General features: G+C 42.6%; 1 protein-coding gene across 7 annotated transcripts in view; it reads left to right on the top strand.

Moving 5' to 3' along the window:
* Positions 1-19,178, top strand: part of Specc1 (sperm antigen with calponin homology and coiled-coil domains 1) — a 261,968-nt gene that overhangs the window by 228,234 nt on the left and 14,556 nt on the right. For all 7 annotated transcript variants that reach the window (XM_034506720.2, XM_034506722.1, XM_034506721.2 and 4 more), the window contains one exon: positions 16,122-16,238. In XM_034506720.2, coding sequence (XP_034362611.1) covers positions 16,122-16,238 — 117 coding nt within the window. The remainder of the gene's footprint in view (positions 1-16,121; positions 16,239-19,178) is intronic.

Raw genomic sequence — 19,178 nt, 5'->3', positions numbered from 1 at the left:
TCTCTGGTCTCACACCTTGAGAGTACCTACTGTCCATCATGGTAGAAAAGTCGGGGCAACAGGAACCTGAAGCAGCTGGTCACATTGACCCCAAAGTCAGGAAACAGGAAGGAATGTTGCCGTTGGCTCTTTTTCTCAATTTCATTGAGTCCAGGACCCCAGACTAGGAAATGATGATGCTCAGATTTAAGGTTGTCCCCCCCACCCCCACCCCCCCAGTAAGCCTGCTCCAGAAAACCCCTCGCCCATTTGCCTAGATATTTGTTTCCATCAGGATTCAAAATCTTCTCAAGTTTAGAATGAAAATTAATCCTTAACAGTAATAGAGAAAAGAATTTTGGGGAAAGAAAATTCCAGGCTTCTCCAGGGACATAGGTCATGGTCTAGCCTGAGGATTCCTTGTAGAAAATCATTAGGATCCCATAGGAAAGGCCACCACTGAGTCAAGACCTGTCATCTTTCTTCACCAGGGTTGGCTGTGCAGAGGCCAGCACTACTATTGAAGCTACCATGGGGAGAGGTAGTTCTGGCTTGTGTCTGTACAGCCCCTTGGGTCTACAGTTACTAGACAGCAAAGCCTAGAGTTTATGGTGACGCTGAGCTAGTGTGAAGCTGAGGAGTCCAGAGAACCTCAGGAAGGAAATGTGAGTGGAGTCTGCTGTTTGTTTGTTTGTTTAAGTAAAAAGGGAGGAATCTGAGGGAGAAGCAAGAACACTGGAGTCCTGTGTTGATCCCTTTGTGTTGTTTCAGCAGAATGCATGGCTTATTTTTAAGCCATGGTTTATCTGGATCACAATTCTAGAAGTGGTGGTGTACAAGTGCACCATGGTAGCATCCATCAGGGATGCTTCTTACTAAAGCACCCCACAGAAAAAGACAAAAAAGTAAAGGGTCCTGTGTCTCAGGACCCTTTAGCTGAGGTCAGATGGACACTGATCTTTTCTCTGGCCTGTTTTTTTCCTTAGTCAGTTCTCCAGTGAATCAGGTGGTGTCAGCCTGTGATGAGGGAAGATCTCCAATCACAGAGCAGTCTTCTCTGAGGCACCAGGAACACTCAGAAGCAATGCCCATTGTTTCAGCGGGTAAACTTCCAGAAATTGACATCTAAAATTAATCATTTTAAGCCAACCACTGAGCCATATCTTCCTCTCAAGAATAGTTGCAGTATCTCCCTGAACATCTCTAGTGACAAAGCATCCCCAGTGGAGTGTTTCTTTTACAACATCCCTTGGGTCTTGCCCTGTAAAGCAACACACAACCCTTCCTAGACTGACTGGCTAACTCAGTGGTCAGCTCTTTAGGCCTCAACCCTGTCTCTTTCTCCAATGGGAACAAAGACTGAGAGGATCTGTTTTAACAGTGAACTTGTCTAAGTCTCTAGCCTTAATATAATTCTGATTAAAACCACAATATGATTTCTTTCTCCTCAAATTTAACAAAATAGTTTTTTAAACTATCAGGCGTGGGATGAGTTGTAGGTAGGGGGTAGCTAAAACAAGCTGTCAGAATGACTTAATGGGTAAAGGCATTCGCCATCAAGCCCCGTGTCCTGCGTTCATTCCCTGGTGTTCACATATCTAAAGGAGAGCTCCGACTCCCACAAGTTCTCCGACTTTCACACATGCAGCGGCTTATACATGTACACATTCATATACACATGAACAAGTTTTTTAAAAGGATGATGAGAGAAGACTTGCCATACACCATGATCAGGGCTCCACCCCAGGGCTTGGGAGATGGCTCAGTGGTTACATCAAGTGCTTTGCAAGTTTGAGAACCAGAGTCCAAACTCAAAAGCTGTGTAAATTCTGAGTAGAAGTGTCCTGCCTACAATTCTAGCCTTGGAAGCTGAAAATCAGGGATCCCCAGTGCAAACTGACTAGCAAGACTAGCTCTATGTGAGCTCTGGCTTTAACTGTGAGTCCCTTCATCAATAAGTAAGGTGGAAAAACATTCAAGGATGACTCCCAGCATCAGCCTTGGGTTTTTACATGTGATGAAGTCAAGGCAGCAGAGACTTAGGGAGCTGGTCACACCCACTGTCAAGAACATATGAGAACACATGTGTGCCCACTTGTTTACTTGCCTATGCCCAGCTTGATTCCTCTTCTCTTTAGGAGCCCCTGCCTCAGTGCCATCCAGGTGGGCTAGATCTTCCCACAGACAGGCCCACAAGCCAACCCTGTGTAGATAACCTCTTACTGAGAGTCTCTTTCCAGATGGTTCTAAGTTGTATCAAATATGAAGGAGGAATAATGAAAGAGTTCTAGTCATCTATTACTAAATAACAAACCTAAAACTTACTCAACCTATCACTTTTAAGGATATATTCTAGTTGTTACTCATTTGCTGCATGTATTGTTTTTAATTTTTGTCATGCAGAAAATTATATACTCAGACTTCTCAGGCCTTTTATACATTTCAGTTTTGTGCTTTTCTTGTTTATTTGTTTTTTCTAGACAGGGTTTCTCTGTATAGCTCTGGGTGGCCTGGAACTTACTCAGTAGACAGGGCTGGCCTTACACTTACAGAAATCTGCCTGACTGCCTCCTGAGTGCTGGGATTAAAGGCATGCACCACCGCTGCCTAACCAATTTTGCACTTTTAATGGTTTACTTCCCTGTGATTATGAATCTAATGGTTTTCTTCTAATATGTTCAAAAAATTTTAATTTATCCACTGACAGCTTGCTGCTAAGCAACAAGATAAAAAGACAGCCCTGTCTGCCTGGCCAGTTTCCACACTGTAGCTTTGGGAGCTGCCATGGGAGCCAAACACAACAGTGGCAGCAGAGAAGCAGTCAGAGGGGGCAGCTGGGCAGCTCATTGTGTGGGAGAGACCAGCCAGAAGGAGAGAGCTGTGCAGTGAGGAGACCCCAAAGCCTGCTTACAGATGTCTGTGGTCCAGATGTGCAGGGTAGACTCACTCTAGCTTCTCCAGATAACCCGAGATTGAAGCAGAGAAGCTAGAGCTGAATAAGTACATGCATTTCTCAGAGGCAAGGACTGGCTTGCTGACACAAATGCAGGGTAGACAATTATAGACCATATTTCTTTCTGTTTCACCAGAACCCGGCTATGCTTACACCATCTTCATATACCTTCAAACTAAGTTTGGTCCTCCCTAAACTGTTATTATACATGCTCCGTCTTAGGGAGGAATGAACAACTTTTTTTTATTTTCTTTTCTTTTTTTCTTTTCTTTTTTTTTTTTTTTTTTTTTTTTTTGAGTCAGGGTTTCTCTGTGTAACAGAGCCCTGGCTGTCCTGGAGTTTGCTATGTAGATCAGTCTGGCCTTGAACTCACAGAGATCTGCCTGCCTCTTCATCCTGAGTGCTGGGATTAAAGGTGTGTGCCACTTCCACCCAACAGGAATGAACAAATTTTATCCTCTACATCTGTAAATTGCCATTTTTACAAACCCCAAAATAAAATAACTCAGTCCAATATCAAGGTTGTGACAGTAAAGTCCTATCTGCCTGGGACGTCCCAGGAGTAAGGACATTTAGATCACTGTGCCTTAGACAGCTGGCTCCTGTGGAATGAGTGTACAGTGTGTTCTAATTTGCCTCCTGACTCTTTCCCAGAAGCTCTGCTCTGCTCTTTTGATCTGTTTTTCAGCTTCAGCACTTAATGGCACACACAGTTCCTACAAAGGAATCAGCAGGAGAAGCTTCGGGCTCCTCTGAGAAGATGGAGTGGTGGGAGAAAAGGTTATTGCCAGACCCAGCTGTGTCCTCCGTGGGATTGAGCTCAGGGTGCATCTCAGTCAAGTTCTGTAGCTTCTTTCCCCTGTGGCTAATGTTTCCACCAGATGTTACTGTTTCTAGGCAACACAAAGCAAGTAAGACAATCTTCTTGAAACACACACTCTGGATGATAGGGTTTTGCTTTGCTTTCTGTCCCACTGTGTTAAGATATTGCCTGCATTCACCCTGTAGAACTGTGGCCACACTCAGATACTCCAGGAACAGCTTTCACTATCAGCAAAGTTAGGGTCTTAGCCTCTTTGTATGGTCCATGTGTTCATTTTTCTCACCGTTTTGTTTCACTGAGAACAATTCAGTATCTTACAACTTTTTTAAAACATAATCCCTAGAAAAGCCAGGCAGTGGTAGTGCATGCCTTTAATCCCAGCACTTGAGAGGCAGAGGCAGGCAGATTTCTGAGTTCGAGGCCAGCCTGGTCTACAGAGTGAGTTCCAGGGCAGCCAGGGCTACACAGAGAAACCCTGTCTTGAAAAACAAAACAAACAAACAAACAAACAAGAATCCCTAGCTTTGGAATGGTAGCTCTTACATCTGGGATTTCCTTTCATAAAAAGCACTTGGAAGCCAGGTGATGGTGGTACATACCTTTAATTCTACCACTCAAGAGGCAGAGGCAGAGGCAGAGGCAGAGGCAAGTGGATCTCTGTTAGTTTGAGGTCAGCCTGGTCTACAGAGCAAGTTCCAGGATAGCCAATGCTACACAGAGAAACTCTGTCTCAAAAACAAAACAAAGCAACACACACACACACAAACACACACACACACAAGCTTGGGAGTCAGAGGCAGGTAGACCTCTATGAGTTATAGGCTAGCCTGATAATCATAGGAAGTTTCATACTAGACAAGACTACATATCTCCTAACTCAAAAAATAAAAACGGGGCTAACCTCAGGAAGCCCACTGAGGTAGTTTGAATGAGAATGGCCCCCATAGGCTCTTGTTTGAATGTTTAGTTCCCAGTTAGTGGAACTGTTTGGGAAGGATTAGGAGATGCAGCCTGCTGGAGGAGGTGTGTCACTGGGGGTGGGCATTCAAGAGAGTTATTTCCAGTGCTAGATTGTAGATCAAGAGGTGAGCTCTCAGCTGTTCCTTTGCTCCACCATCCTGGACTCTAACCCCCTGGACCCATAAACCCAATCCAGTGCTTTCTTTTATAAGTTGCCTTGGCCATGTTTATCACAGCAATAGAAAGTAACCAAGGCACCCAGATATTTTACTCCTTTTCCTTCCTTCTCAGTGAGGAAAACCTATTCCCGTCTTCTGCCTCCTAGGCCTCTCTGAGATCTACAGCTCACAGTCTGTAGATGGGTCCACAGGGGAGAGTAATGCAAGCCCTGTGGCTCTTCCAACATAACAAAAGGAAAACATCTGACAAAGCATTCATCAGTTCATCTGCTTTGATTTATCCTCATTCACATAGAGCAAAAAATCATGAACATGAAAAAAACTATACCACACCATACCAGGGGCCATTTCATTCACAGACACCTGCCTCACTGATTGGTAGTGAAGCCACTTTTGAAATAATCATAGAAAGCAAATCTTGAAATGTGTATGGTTCTTCACAGGCTAATGGTGATTAAGTGTCATAGTTCACTCCTCTTCAGCAGTTTAGTTAGCATGTTCGCTCTCTTAGCATTCAAGTATAACTAGAGCCTATTTCAGGACTCAGGGTATAACTCAGTGGTAGAGCGGTTGCCTACCACGCACAGGTCCTGGGTTCAATATCCAGAACCGAAGAAAAGAAAAACACAAAATAATACAACAACCAAAAACTCCCACTTGCTCAGTTCTCTTAAACTCCTAAAACCTAGGACCATTCCAGATAGCATTCAGGGAAGGACTGAGGTTTTATTTGACAGTTTGATGATCCTGGAGTGGGTATAAATAGTACTACACACCATAGCTACTTTGCCTTCATCTCTGCCAGTGTCAGACAATAAGAAATCTTAAACATGGGAACAGTTTATATGTAAAAGAAACATTTCTCAGATGTTGGATTTGACTTCCTGACTAGATTTGGAATTTTTAAAACAAGCCCTTGTTATAAAAGGTTGGGACACTTAATCTCCTTATGTAGTTTCCATGTGCACTTACTTGATACTGATGTGTGACAGCATTAAAATGTCTAAGGTTTGTTTTTTCTTTTTTATTATTATATTTTTTATTACTTTTGGAAAGGGGGCGTACATAACACTGAAGCCAGAACCTGGGAACTTGTGCATGAACCACCCCAACTCTGAGTTCAATCCCCAGAGCTATCAATCAGCTGATCATTCAGTTCATAAAGCAAAATTTGCCCTAATGAGGGTCTGCTGGCCAGTCTATTTGGAACCATATGCACCTCTGTTCTCCTAAGGGGAGAGGTGATTTTGTTTGTTTGCTTTTTTTCCTGAGGGGGTAAAAATGTTCATGAGCTTCTAGTCATGTGTTACTCATTCATAGTCACAGATCAAGAGCTGTTCTGAACTGGGGTCCATTAACCTAGTATTTGAATGACTTTGGGCTTCATTTGTCCTTTCAGAGTGCTTTTGAAGATTATGCCAATAAAGAAAAATGAAGTTTTGTATTGTTGTCTTTCAAAGGACATAATTACAACAAATGTAATTATAGAATTAACTAATTTTTGTTCAGAGCAACCTCCACTCTACAAATAGAGCAAGGGCCCCACTGGCAGACTAATGGCTGTGGAAGGCAGAAACAGGGAAAGAAAACCATGTAAACAACACAGCTCATGGACTAACATCCAACACTTCAGGGTACTTTTCTATAGATCTTCTGAAAGCAGAAGGGACTGTCTTATTTTCCTGGGATGCCCCTGAGTGACTGTCTGATTTTGGCTTACTCTTGCCTGCTGGTGCCTAGTGTAAGTGTTTTATTTAGACCAAGGACTTTTGTTCACTGTTGGAAATAAAATAATAATAAACTGAAGAGACTAATGGAAATAAAGTTTTTAATATACAAATCTTCACAAAGGGGCACCAGCAAAGAGAAAGGGCAAAAATGGCTGGTGTTCTGATTTGGTGCAACACTTGTTTATAAAGTCCCAAGATTTGGAGAAATTTCTGTCCTCTTTTCTCATAGTCCAGGACTTGTCCCTTCCAAAAGCCCCACTGTCTTAGAACACAGCCCCTTGTCTAATTTGGAGCTTGAGGCAGCTGTTTTCTCTGATCATGGGCTCAGTTGTAGCTGATGCTTGAGACAAGGTAGTACCAGCCACCATCAAGGAAAGAGAGGGGCCTGGGCCTCCTGTTTATCTGTGATTGATGTCTTTTTTACTTTTCTTTCTTTCTTTTTTTTTGTTTTGTTTTTTTGTTTTTCGAGACAGGGTTTCTCTGTGTAGCCCTGGCTGTCCTAGAACTCACTCTGTAGACCAGGCTGGCCACCTACCAAAATCCACCTACCTCTGCCTCCCAAGTGCTGGGATTAAAGGCGTGTGCCACCACTGCCCAGTGACTGATGTCTTAAACACACGAGCCATGACATGTTTATCCCAGGAAGACATCCTTTGTAGCTTGCTCTTAGGTTAATTTTTTTAAAACATTGATGGTTATATATTAGGATGTGGTGAGATGAAAAACAATAATTTTAAGAATGAATATACCAGCTGTAATAGTACATGCCTTTAATCTCAGCACTTGGGAGGCAGAGACAGGTGGATCTCTGTGAGTTTGAGGCCAGCCTCGTCTACATAGAGAGTTCCAGGACAGCCAGAGCTACATAGTGAGACCCTGTCTTGAAAACAAACAAACAAACAAACAAAGATGAATGCGATAGTGAATAGACTCAAAGGAACATAGTGTGAGGATGTAACCATTGAGAACCAAGAACATCCAAAGAGAATAGAAAATCAAAGTATGAAACCATAAATGTACCTCAGCAGATTTACATAAATAGTCTGTCTTTGTATTGTAACTGTGTGGCTGCAGTTGTCTCATCTGGTATGTCTAACACATATACAGGTTTTAATGGGAAAGCCCATGTAAACTCTGAATTATTGCTTCTCGTGTTTTAAAGTTTAGTTTACCTGTTTGTTTTTTATTATGCCAATCATTTTTCCCTGTATTCTCCTGCTAGGTGTTTCAAGACCATGTAGGTATCCAAAAAAATACTATTATTTAACTGTTAAGGACAGTTGAGAATCTGGTCCTGGGGGGGGGGGGTCACTTGAGATTTGGGAGGTGCCTCTGGCTCCTTTCATCTTTAGTTTAAGCAGTTTGCAGTCTTCTGGGATGAGTCAGGGTCTTGCTGGCTGTGGGCCTTTCTTTGAAAGCAGAGGGAGGTGATGTTCCTCTTGGCAGAATGTGCACTGGTGAGAGTCTGCTGTCTGGGTCTCCATGGCCTCTCTGATGGAGAGGACAAGTGACTCCCAGAAATGCAAGATTCTTTGAAAAATGTGCCTGGGACCAAGGTGACCTTATAGGGCAAGGGCCAAAATATTGGTCTCTGTCCACATTAATATGACACTCCAAGTATGGTGGATAAATACCCAAAAGGCCCATTGCACCAGTCCTGAGGAATAAATCATTCTTCAAAAATTAGCTGTTGTATAGCCCCTAGATAAAAGCTGACAGGAAAAATGTTGAATAAACCTGATGGAAGACTGTTAATGAGAAGCCCAACACACTTAGTAGACACTGTGAGCAAGTATTTTGATAAAACATAAACTTCTTTTAAAAATACATTACTTTAAAAAAGCTGAACATACAGGTCTAAGTCATTATCCCCATCCTCAGCCTCAGCTCCAGTAGAGCCAGATGCAGGAAGTTGTCTGTACGTCTAAGCCTGATTCCCTGAACCACAGCCATCCTGTAGTGAGCCAATCAGTTCTTCCAGTAAGAAGGGATATCTTTGTACCACTTGCAGACCAGAGCTGGGTCAACCATAATTAAAGGTGCTTCTCTAACTTGCTTGCGTTATGCACTAAAAGGAATGGGAGCTAAGTTGGTTGTTTTAATTCATATAGCTGTTAACTTAAGATCCAGTTTGGTACTATGTCAACATAAAAACTTACAAGCACATACATTGAAACACGGTCATATATAAAGAGTCCTTAAAAATATTAAGGATTTTTTTATATATTGGCAGTTTTAGGTTAAACTATTGGTTAGATCCTATTTTTTTAAAGGCATAAGCAATTCTTAACCAAAGTCTGAACTTTTTTTTTTTTTTTTGAGACAGGGTCTCATTATGTGGCTCTGGCTAACCTGAAACTCTTTGTAGATCAAGCTGTCCTCTAGTTCACAGAGATCCACCTGCTTCTGCCTCCTGAGTACTGGGATTAAAGATGTACCACCATACCTGAAATCTGTTCTTTTAAAAACATAATTTGTATATAAGTTAGAAAACCAATAACTTTAAAGACATAGAGCTTAGCTGGATTATTGATAAGACTTAAAGCTGGTCAGGTATACATCATTAGCTTGGTTTTTAAATTATATATATTGTTTTTAATCCTTTGATTTAAATTGCACAAGATAGCCAGGCAGTGGTGGTGCACGCCTTTAATCCCAGCACTTGGGAGGCAGAGGCAGGCGGATTTCTGAGTTCCAGGCCAGCCTGGTCTACAGAGTGAGTTCCAGGACAGCCAGGACTACACAGAGAAACCCTGTCTCGAAAAAAAATAAATAAAAAATAAAATAAAATAAAATAAATTGCACAAGATAAAAATCTTGAAAACCCTGTTTTTGAAGGTGAAGAGCACCATGTAGAAAGACAGTGAGTTGTTTTTGTTATTGTTTGTTTAGAATAAGTAATCTTTTTGTTAGATTTATTTCAGTTTACATGTGTGTGTGTGTGTGTGTGTGTGTGTGTGTGTGTGTGTGTTGCCATTATGTATGTGTACCACATGCATGCCCGGTATCCTTGGAGGCCAGAAGGGGGCGCCAGACCTCCTGGACTTCCAGTCACAAATCCACTGATAGCCGTTCAGTTATGTGGTTACTAAGACCCAAACCTGGTCCTCTGCAAAAGCAGACACCTCTCTAGCCCCAAAGCAAAGAATTTTAAACTCAATGTTATAACTGTAAGTTACAGCTCATCTTAGAAATGTAAGATGTGATTATCATCTTTATATTTAATAACACAGCTATTGTATTATATATAAATTCATCCAATTTTGAAAGCTGTTTGTTGGTATTATATCTCCTATCATCCCCATCATGAAAGGAAATTTAACAAATATTTGAAAAACATGATCAGCATTTTTACATGTACTGTGGCTTTAGTAAACACTTATTTTTAACATGTAAATCTTAAGAATGTTTCTGAAAAAGAAATCTATTACAATTAGTCTACTACTACAGTGCACTTTATCTAGGGCATCCCAACTAACATGAAACATCTTTATGTCCTATTATTTTGTATTACTTATGACTATTACACAAATGAAATAAACTAGTAATATTTTAAAGAGGTTTGGGGAAAGGAAACTATTATTAAAAATTCCTGTATCCAATATCAGATTTTATAACCTAATGAAACTTTTATCTTATGATTCCAAGAAAAGTTGTTTTCTATAAACAAATTGTATTTTTAAAACTTTATAAAACATTTAATAGAATCAAAGGTATTATTTTAATTGGTTTAAGAAGAAAAATGAATGCCTTACTTTGTTAGTATATATTTTCAAGGCCTTTTATTATGTCCACAAAACAGCCACATTTACACACACTTTTAAGGTAGGTATATCAAGGCATTAAAAAAATAAGTAACAGGGCCAGGCATAGTGATGCACTCCTTCAATCACAATACTCAGGAGGCAGAGGCAGGTGGATCTCCGAGAGTTTGAAGCCTGCTTGGTCTATAGTGAGCTCCAGGATAGCCAGAGCTACATAGAGAGATCCTGTCTCAAAAAAAATTTAAAAAGAAGGAAAAAAAAAAAGGTCATTGGTTCTTTTGACAGGCATCTGTCAGTCTGTCTGCCTTTTGGTCATTTCTCAGTCTGCCTTGAGTATCTCTAGTCCTCCAAGGTGGTTGTGTCTGGGGAGGGTTCTTCAGGTCTCTCTGAGTCAGTCCATGGTGCCTAAGGTTCCTGGACTATTGAAAGTTCCTAGGCTACCAGTTGTTTGTATTAAGAAATTTTAGAAATAATTTTTAAAGGGAAAAACAGAGCAATAGGAAAAAGTTGTATTAGGAAGTCAAGAGCTGCCATAAAAAGGACAGAATGGAGGTTTGGAAGTCCCCATAAGACCAGATAGGATCAGTGTAGGAGACAGGTGGATGTGCCCAGTGTATACTGGTTGCCTACTGCTCTTTCAGGGATCCTCAGAGAAGAATCATCACCCCCCTTTTTTTTTCCTTCCTGTGAGAGGCTATGATTGAACATGGACCCTAGTTCCAGATTGTCCAAGCATTCTACTTAGAGGAGTTCTGAGTAAGGGTAAGAGATGCAAGAGTGGACGGATAACAGGAAGCATTGTCCTAGGGTGCCCTGTGGGACCTGCTCTTCTCCTTTTGTTATTTTCTTTAGTGTCTCTGGTCTGGTAGAGAGCCACTGTTGCACAGGAGTATCCACTGAGCCATACTGCCACCATCTCTATGAGTGCAGCTGTTCCTCACTGCTGGGCTTGGTGACTGCCAAGTTTCCTGTATAGAAGGAGGGGTGGGGAGAGTTAGGGGACTCTCCCCAACAAGGTGTATGCAGTTCTACCTTAATTGCACGTGGCATCAGAGAGGGACAAGAAGTATGTGTAGACTGGATGGGACTTAGGGAAGGGGCCTCCTTCTAGGCGGTCTTAGGAGAGTTTTCATCCCCACTGAGTGCAGACCTCCCAGTGCAGCTGCTTTAAAGCCACCCAGGCTCCTGCCTACAACCCCTCACACAAGCTAATAAAAACTCTTCAGTTCCTCGTAATAAACATTGTCATAGTGGTGGAATTGTACCGTATTAGTTTGTCAGTGAGGCCTTTGGCAGAGTGGTAGGCATTGTTTATATCTCCTCCAGGGAAGGAATTTTACCAGCTGCCATACTGACCCTTATGTAACTTAGATCACTTCCCGTGATTTTTACAAAGTAGGTCCAGCTGTAGGATGATATTTAAGATTTTATCTTTTGGCTAATTTTCCCCTCTCTCTGTGTTGAGGCCAGACAGTATTACAGTACAATATTAACCTCTGGGATTTTTATTTTATTTTCAAGATCAGACATCCCAACTCCTGAGGCTACATAGTAGTCTCAAGTCCGAGGAAACAGAAGGCAGATTTCCCATCATGATAAGAAGGCAGATTTCCCATAAGGAGGTAGAGACAAGTGCCAGACAAGGCTCGAGAGTGGAGGGAAAGGGGCGTCCCCTTCTGCCTACTAGAGGTCCTCAAAGAAACCAGGCCTACTTTCTGTCTTCAGACTCTGTCCCCAAGCATGGGGAGGCACACGTGGGTACAGCCACGTAAGTATTAGAAACACTAGTTCTGTGGACTGGAGAGACGGCTCAATAGTTTAGAGCACTTGTTGCTCTTGTGAAGGACTTGGGTTGGATTCACAGGACCCATGTGGTGGCCTACAACCATCCATAACTCTAGTTCCAGGGATCATATGCCCTCTCTGGCCTTCAAAGGCAGCAGGCTGCAATGGTATACAGATATACATGCAGGTAAAACACTAATATATATAAAATAAATCAAATTTTATTTTATTTTTGGTTTTTTGAGACAAGCTCAAATTTTAAAAAGAAACAAAAAACACTTGCTTTGCCAGGCGGTGATGGCGCACGCCTTTAATCCCAGCACTTGGGAGGCAGAGGCAGGCAGATTTCTGAGTTCGAGGCCAGCCTGGTCTACAAAGTGAGTTCCAGGACAGCCAGGACTACACAGAGAAACCCTGTCTCGAAAAAAAAAAAAAAAAAAAAAAAAACACTTGTTTCTGTTCCAAATGTTCTTGGGTTACTTTCCTCCAGCACATATATTTTGTTTAGGGAAGTTAACAATATTTTTATTAAGTCTTTGAGTTTCATACAATTTCATGCAATTCATTTTGAACATTTACCACCGTCTCACACTTATCCCATAACCACCCTTCCGCCCTCCCACACAACTTTGAGCTTGTTTTTCCTAGTTAGGTTTTTATTGCTATGATGATGACCATGGCCAAAAGCAGCTTGGGGAGGAAAGGGTTTATTGGCTTATGCTTCCACATAGACTTCTCTACAGGCAGACTCAAGGAGGCTTTGTCTCAATGGTGCTTCCTCCTTCCAGATAACTGTAGGTATGTGTCAAATTGATTTTTAAAAAACACCCCAGCAGATCCCTTTGTCCCCCTTCCTCTCCCTCTCCCCTTCTCTCCCTCTGCCCTCTCTTCCTCTCCCTCTCCTCTTTCTCCCTCTGCCTCTTCTTCCCTCTTTACTCCCCTCCCCCTCCCCTTACCCCTCCTCCTCTCCCCCCCATGGAACCCAATTTGTGTTACCCAGCTGTTGCGGTAAATCTCTTGCCCATAGGGAGTCCATAGAATAAAGACACAAGTCAATAAGTATCAAATGAATGCTGCATGCCTAGATTGGGCAGATTTACCATTAAACTACACTATTTCCCTGGCTATCAGAGCTCTTAACAACTTGTGGTTTCCTAGGTCTTCTTCGTCTTCTCTCTCTCGACCAACTGCCCTCTGCTTCGACCAACTGCCAACTCCGCCGCTTCTCCCTCCTCTCATCTCTCCACCATGCAACCCATTGTAAATTTTCGGCAGGTTCTAATATAGCTCTTGCCATATCTTTCCAGTCTTGGGGGATTATTCTATTTTTAATAGCCCAAGAAGTCAGAATTTGTTTAACAAATGGTGAGTGCATACCAAAATTAGTGACACTCTCCTTAAATTTTCTCAGATCTAACACATCCACAGGTTGCCATTCAAATTCCTCATAACCCTGTGTGTGGGTAAACAACATTTGGAGGTCTTTGTTGTACCGTAACCGGATAGACCAAGGTGTGTTTTCTAATAACTCTTGGTTGACTTTCTCTATTTACTTCTGTCTTAACCCAGCTACTCTTGGAGATGGGGCCTGCCTGGGTTCGGTTAGCATACCACTCACTTCATTAAAGAAAACTGACTCTCCCTCTCAACCGCAGCTGTCAGTCCTGGTAGCTCTTTAGCTAGTGGTGAGATTTCCTGACTACATTCCACCACTGCCCCATTCTAGAATTTTTTTTGGCTGGAGCCTGAGAAGATCTTATACATACTCTCACAATTGCTGAGTTCATAAGTGCAACTGCCCCGTTGTCAGGAAAACACTGTTTTCTTAATGTTATCAACCATTGTTGACTCTTAGAATTTCTCCATCCCCTTCTTCCATGAGGATCCCTGAGCTTAAAGGAAGGGTATGATATGTATAGCACTAAGCACTCCACAGTTTCTTATTCTCTGCACATTGACCAGTTGAGGTCTCTGTGTTAATTGCCATCTCCTGCAGTGGGGAGCTTCTCTAATGAGAAATGAGAAATGTTCTGATCCATGGGTATAGTAATATGCCATTAGGGGTTGTTTTAATACTGAGGCCATTTAGCAGAATAATAATATTGGGTTCCCTAAGGCCTGTGACCTATCCAGCCTCAGGTTCTGGGTCCCTAAAACAGAGCTAGGTATGGCTTCCATCTTATGGAGTGGGCTGTAGAGCTAATCAGAAGGTGGGTGGTTACTTCCATAACATCTTGCCACTGTTGAACCACTAAGTGTATCTTGTCTGGCCAGCCATTTATTGTAGCTTTTGGGGTTCACAACTGGGTGAGAATGGTGTTTGGTCTTCTGAAAGCATGCCTTTCCACTACCAGTTGAGTGGCAGCTTGATTTCTCCAAGTTCTGTGACTCAAGTATGTGGTGTCTTCAGCAATAGGGTTCAATGTCAAGTTCTGGAGCATAACCAAGGGCATTGGCAATAGCCTATATATAATGAATGCTTTGAGGTCTGTATGAACCTATAGCTGGCCAAGATTTAAACTATATCACAGTTGCCTCTTTCTCTCTCCATAGATAAATCTTCATGGGAATAAGATCTCTATCCTAAGAATCTCTTTCTAAAAATAAAAAATAACAATAAAACAACGTGTGAACCATGAAGCTACAGTTTTTGACAAGAGATGATTTAGTGTATGAATGGCTTTGGCCCTTTTATTCTAAATGGCCACACAGATTAGAAATGCAGGTGGGTTGAGGTTTTTCCTTTGAACCTGATGCTCAGGAGAAATACCTTATCGCAGTGGAGTCATTTCCATACCCATAGAGGCAAGTCTGTGCACAGTAAATGAGCAGCAAGTAATTGAAGGCGGTTGGGACATAATAGAGCAGAGGAAACAAATTTACCCAAGAGATTTCTCTTCAGGCAGAGAATCGGGACACACACAGCTTGAGTCTTATCATCTGAACCTGTGTTCTTGCTGTCTCAGCCCTTAGCCCCTGAGGCCATTGGCTTGGGATCTCAGACTTCAAACCCTTGTCTCCATTACTATTATTATATTTATGTATGTGGAGGTCAGAGGAGAACTTTCAGGAATTGCTTCTTTCTCTTTCTACTGTGTGGTTCCTGGGATTGAACTTAAGTAGTCAGGTTTGACTGCAAGTGCCCTTACCCACTATACCAGCTCCTCAGCCCCTGGGCAGCTTTTAAAAATTGAATCTTTAGGAAGATAGCCTTGCTGCTTATCACTGTGTGCCAAGCAGCAACCCCAAGCAACGGCCTGTCCTGCAAGAGACGCTTCATTCCCCACTGAGGGAGTGATCCTTGCTTATTCTCTATGATAGCAGGGAGACTATCGAGGCTTCACTCACCCCTGAGAAGCTGCTCTAGTTAAGGAAGGTAATACAGAGCAGGAACAATCATAGCTTGGGCTCCATGCTCTTGTTTTGTCTGGTGTGCTTGTTGTTGGGTTATATATAGTTATGGTGATGGTGGTGGTAATAATAGTGATGGTGATGATGGTGGTGGTGGTGATGGTAATGATGGCAATGGTGGTGATGATGATGGTGATGATGGTCACAATGGTGGTGGTGATAGTAATGGGGGTGGTTATGATGGTGGTAGTGGTAGTAGTGATGATGGTGGTGGTGATCGTGACCAATAAGTCTGGGAAATGCTGGATATATAAATTATCTGGGGAGTGATTTGAAATAAGGTTTATATCAGACCTTAAAGGCTCCCTAGGAGATAAGCAAGAATTTTCCCAATGGTCTCATCTTCCCCACAAATACCTGTGAATGGATGTGGACCACAACAGGCCATTCCTGTTACCAAAGTTAAACACACCCCAAGGAAATGTAATTCATTTTGTTGCGTCACCCAAACCCAAAGATAGACACCTACAGCATATTGTCTGACTCATGTCCTTGATGGTACAGTGTGGGTTAACACTGGATTTACTCTCTCCACAGAACATTGATATCACCAACTTCAGCAGCAGCTGGAGTGATGGGCTGGCCCTCTGTGCTCTGCTGCACACCTACCTGCCTGCCCACATCCCATACCAGGAGTTGAACAGTCAGGAGAAAGTAAGTCATTGCCTGTGCCACCACACTTCTCTAGGAGAACCTCTGTGGCAGTGCATTACTGGGTGGGTAGGGGAGGCTTAAGAGAGCTGGGGTGGAAGGGCACGGGGGAGGAGCAGAGGGGAGCAGGATATGACTGCAGTATGGGATCCTATCCTCAGCAAATATGTCTCAGTTGCCCTTCTCGTTACATGCACTTTGTTATCAAGAAAAACAGTGAATTCCAGTCTACTGTAGTTCTGAGAGGATCCTATCATCCGCTTTCAAGAGAAAACCCTGGGTCATCTGTTACCTTCACTTTGCAAAGTCTTTTCCAGTGTCGGGGTAGAGAAAGAAGGGATAAAATTCCCTTCTTGTCTCCTAAAGGAACTTCATTTTTTTTTCCTGTTAAGCTGATTGGATTAGGCTCACTCACATTCCAGAGAGTCATCAGGGTTATGAAAAGCCTATCAATGTAAATGTTAATGTCACCTAACTCCGTGAACCAGGCTGGCCTCTAACTCACAGAGATATGCCTACCTCTGCCTCCTGTGTCTTGGGTCAAAATCATGTGTCATGCCTTGCCTAATCTCACTCTGTAAACACCTTCCTTCCTAAAGGGCTAACAAGATGGCTCAGTGGGTAAAGGCATTGCTCCCAAACTTGACAACCTTCATTTAATAATCAGGACCCACATAGTGGAAAGAGAGAAGCAACTCCTACAAGTTGTCCTCTGATCTCCACACGAGTGTGCACACATTCAATAAATAAATGAATGGATGAATGAATAAATAAATAAATTCAATAAAAATTTAAATAAAGAAAGAAATAATGTTTTCTTACACACACACACACACACACACACCCATCACAGAGTATCTTACAGGACTGGCAGTATAGCTAATGGCAAAGCAGTGATCCAGCATGTAGCAGACCCTGGGTTAAATTTCTAGCATGGAAAATGTAATTGTTTTCAAAGTGTTTCCATGTGGGGTGCTGTGTAAGCTGTGAAACAGTACGGCCATGTGATGATATGCAATGCATCACGTTACGTCTGGGATGTCAGCAATGGTCAAGTGTCATGTTAGGAGGCAAGCAGCAAATCTGGAGTTCAGATTGGAAATCGGAGCTATAAGAATGGATGTGGGGGGAATCAGTGACGATCTGGGCTATGTGGTGGGACTTCCCAAGATGAAGCAGCATTCTGTGTGTGCACTGTCCAATGATGTTGGAAGGGTAGATGCCGATGGTGGATCAAGCTGTAAAACTGAAGATCAGCTGAGGGAACTGTCCTAAGCAACTCTCATAACGATAGCACGTAACTGAGACTCTGTGTGTTATAAAGAAAAGAAGTTTATTTAGAGCTTGGAATGCTGAAAATCTAAAATTGAGGCAGTCACATCTGTTTGGCCTCTCATGAGGGCCTCATGGTAGGAAACACAACAGCAGTAAAACTGTGCAGAATAGAGACACAGGGTGAGCCAAGAAGCCAGAGAGATTCAGAGGCCAAGCGTGCTCTTCTTATAATAATTTGCTCTCACAGGAAGTAATTAATGTCTCACAAGAACTACATTGATCTCTTCAGAGAGTACGATTCCCAGTCACCTGCTTTATCCATATCCTAAAGGTTCCATTACTTCATATGCTGCCACATATGAAAGGTCAAGCTTTCAGCACACAAACCTTCTGGGACACACCCAAGCCCTGGCCATAGCACAATAAAATGCAGAGAGGAGAATGACCCAGCAGAGGGAACTAGAAGGGGCCATCACAGAGGCCAAGGCACAGCAGAACATCTATCTGACTATGACCTAGGTGGCATTCCCTCCCCAACCCTACTGACTCTCCACTCCCCTCTGGTGTGATGTTACAAAAAGAATTATGTAAATAATCAATAGTCCCTCAAAAATGATAGCAAGTTAAGCTTAAGCACCTACACACCCACACAACCTAAAACCTGAGTCTTCTTGAAAGTGACATATTTATCTGTAGTCCACAGGCCTGGCTTCTTTGACCTTGAATCAATTCAGATCTGTTGGAAAATAACAGGCCTGTGGGTGTTTGCTCTCACACTTAGTATCATGAGCATTGCTTCCTTGTGACCAAAACCCCTTATCTCACCCTGAATCCCTGAAATTCTCTCATCAGGCACCTTGCCAGCTGTTCAGGGGCCTCTTGCAGATCTGGAAATGTGCATCAGGGCAGGCTGGCATCAGCATTCTTATTCCTGTCACTGTTACAGGACAGGGGCCCCTGGTTCCCACACATCTGCCTGAGTTTCTTTTTCTGGATCTTTGTTGATGTCATCAAAGAGTGCCAATGGTGAAGGACCACTGTAAGGTGATAAGGAGTCAGCATCATATCCAGGAGTGTCATGCACAGATCTGTCCGGCTTCACAGCTCCAGTTGAGCTTGAGTGTTCCAGCACCTAGGACTCTGTCAGTCATTCCTAGCCCACTGCTCCCTAAAGAAATATCTATCTCCACCCTAGCTGTATCCTCAGGGGACAAGCAATAGCTACAGCTTAGGATATGATGAACAGGGGTGGGGTACACTGAAAGAGGCTAGATCCATCCATTACAGAGGAGGGTTGTTAAAAATCACATGTCAACAGAAGTCCATCAATACAACATCAACTGAACATGTATAGAACTTTTGATGAGGGTAATTTTCCTGAGGCAGTAGTACCACTGGGCAGAAAGGACATGTCTGATATTGGGCTTCAAGGAGAGTATGACTACCACAGAGTCTCCTGGATGAGTGAACATGGTCCAGACTCTGCCCTGTAGTCTTGTTTACTCAGTATGAGTGGGTTGTTGGTTGATTGGTTGTACTTTGTGAAATACACTACCATCAAAAAGAGCACTAAGAGAAATACACTGTTTGTAAGAATCCATTAAAATTGAAATATAAAAATAGTATGATAAAGGCTTTGGGCTCAGTAGTAGAGCCCAGTGTGCCTTC

The sequence above is a fragment of the Arvicanthis niloticus genome, chromosome 6 (genome assembly GCF_011762505.2).
Source record: "Arvicanthis niloticus isolate mArvNil1 chromosome 6, mArvNil1.pat.X, whole genome shotgun sequence".
Classification (NCBI taxonomy): Eukaryota; Metazoa; Chordata; class Mammalia; order Rodentia; family Muridae; genus Arvicanthis; species Arvicanthis niloticus.
Note: the sequence above shows the minus strand (reverse complement) of the source record. Positions and strands in the feature narration are given on the sequence as shown.